Below are 1588 nucleotides of genomic sequence, written 5' to 3' on the forward strand. Positions count from 1 at the left end.
GAGATGAAATTGTTAATTGTCTCATGGCAAAATTCACTTTGTATTTTTTACACCTCATACTTAAACCTGTCTCAGTGATGGTGATTTTAAGTGGCAGATTTCAGTAATATAAAAATGTATGCAGGACTTCTTAATAAGAAAGACTAGTAGCTATGGCAGATGAACTACATTCAGATATAAGAGAAGATATGAGAGAAGAACTTTGAGAGTACCTGTGGCTGGGTACAGTGCAAAAAAATCATTGAATATACTTGAAAAGATCACCTGTAAACTTTATCCCATCCATACTGATAACTGAAGAAAGTGGAAAAGATGCTTGGAGGCTTGAAACAGGAAGACTGCAGTGAGAGGAGGCAGTCTTCCCAATATCCAAGATATCAGGCATTCGGTATGGACCCCAAGATCCAATGCTAGGGCTATTTGTCTACTAGGACAGCTTGAGGAAGGTGCAAACACAGGGGATTGTGCAACTGGACTGCAACAATCTGGAAAACTTCCAGCAATGCATAAGCCGTGTTTGTCACATATCAATCAAGATCCTAAATGCCCTAATCTGCCAAATCTGCTAAGCACCCAGAACAGTTACGATATGCTGTTGGAAGGAGGTGTAGAGGAAAAAGTTTGATCTTGGAGATTGTTTGTTCTTTAGGCATTTAACTAAAGCTACTGTTGCCTTCTATGCCAAGTTAATAAAACTTTGCTGTTTGCTTAGCCCACATGGGAGCCACAAGGAAGTGGTGTGACTTTGCACCTGTGTAGATGAAATTATTTGTGCCATTATCTTGCTAGCAATAGCATGAGGGGACATAGTCCCCTGCATCACGGGAGGCTTATGTTAGGCATTAGGAGGAATTTCTTCACCGAAAGGGTGATTAAACATTGGAATGGGCTGCCCAGGGAGGTGGAGTCAATGTCCTGGAGATGGTTAAGGAAAGACTGGACGTGACACCCAGTGCTATGGGCTGGATGATGAGGTGGTGTTCGGTCGTAGCTTGGACTCGATGATCTCAGAGGACTTTTCCAGCCTAACTGATTCTGTGACTCCGTGACGCCGTAATGCAGGGCGCGAAGTGAACACCTAGACGGTCCAGTTTAGGTGCCTGCACAGGAACTCCATCCCCGTAGCTCGGCGCCCAGGATCAACGCGAGCCCGCGTGCCGGCCGTCCCGAGAGCCCCGGGCCGGGCCTTGCTGCGGCCTCCCGCAGGAGGCGCTGCCGAGGCCCGGCGCGGCGGCGGCGGCTGCGCGCGGGGCGGGCCCTGGGCTGCGGGCGCAGCGCCCGGTGACGGCGGCGGCTCCTTCCGGGCCGTGACGGCGCCGCCGGCCGCGTCCCTCGCTCTCAAAATGGCGGACGGAGCCGACAGAAGTCCCGCGGCGGGAGCGGCGGGTGGCCGGGCCCCCGCGCAGGCCCCGGAGCGAGCTACGGTGAGGCTGCAGACCGGCGCCGCGCCGCGGTTCCCTTTGCCCGCCTCGGGGGCAGCCCGTGCCCTGCCCGTGCTGCCGCCCCGCCGCTCGGCCGAGCAGGGCTGGCTCTCCGCGGCTGCCGAGCGGCGCCGTGGAGGGCCGGGACGCGCCGCTCGGCACCCGCC

At 54.8% G+C, this 1588-nt stretch overlaps 1 protein-coding gene across 4 annotated transcripts in view; it reads left to right on the plus strand.

Annotated features, from left to right (window-relative positions):
* Positions 1 to 1237: 1237 nt before the first annotated feature.
* UBR1 (ubiquitin protein ligase E3 component n-recognin 1) overlaps positions 1238 to 1588 on the plus strand; it is a 61079-nt gene continuing 60728 nt past the window's right edge. For 3 of the 4 annotated variants that reach the window (XM_041459837.1, XM_041459835.1, XM_041459838.1), the window contains exon 1: positions 1245 to 1424. In XM_041459837.1, the coding sequence (XP_041315771.1) occupies positions 1344 to 1424 (81 nt within the window). In that variant the 5' untranslated portion in view covers positions 1245 to 1343. Of the gene's footprint in view, positions 1425 to 1588 lie in introns of all 4 variants that reach the window. The other variant, XM_041459839.1, reaches the window with a different exon arrangement.

The sequence above is a fragment of the Pyrgilauda ruficollis genome, unplaced genomic scaffold (genome assembly GCF_017590135.1).
Source record: "Pyrgilauda ruficollis isolate IOZ18807 unplaced genomic scaffold, ASM1759013v1 scaffold14, whole genome shotgun sequence".
Lineage (NCBI taxonomy): Eukaryota > Metazoa > Chordata > Aves > Passeriformes > Passeridae > Pyrgilauda > Pyrgilauda ruficollis.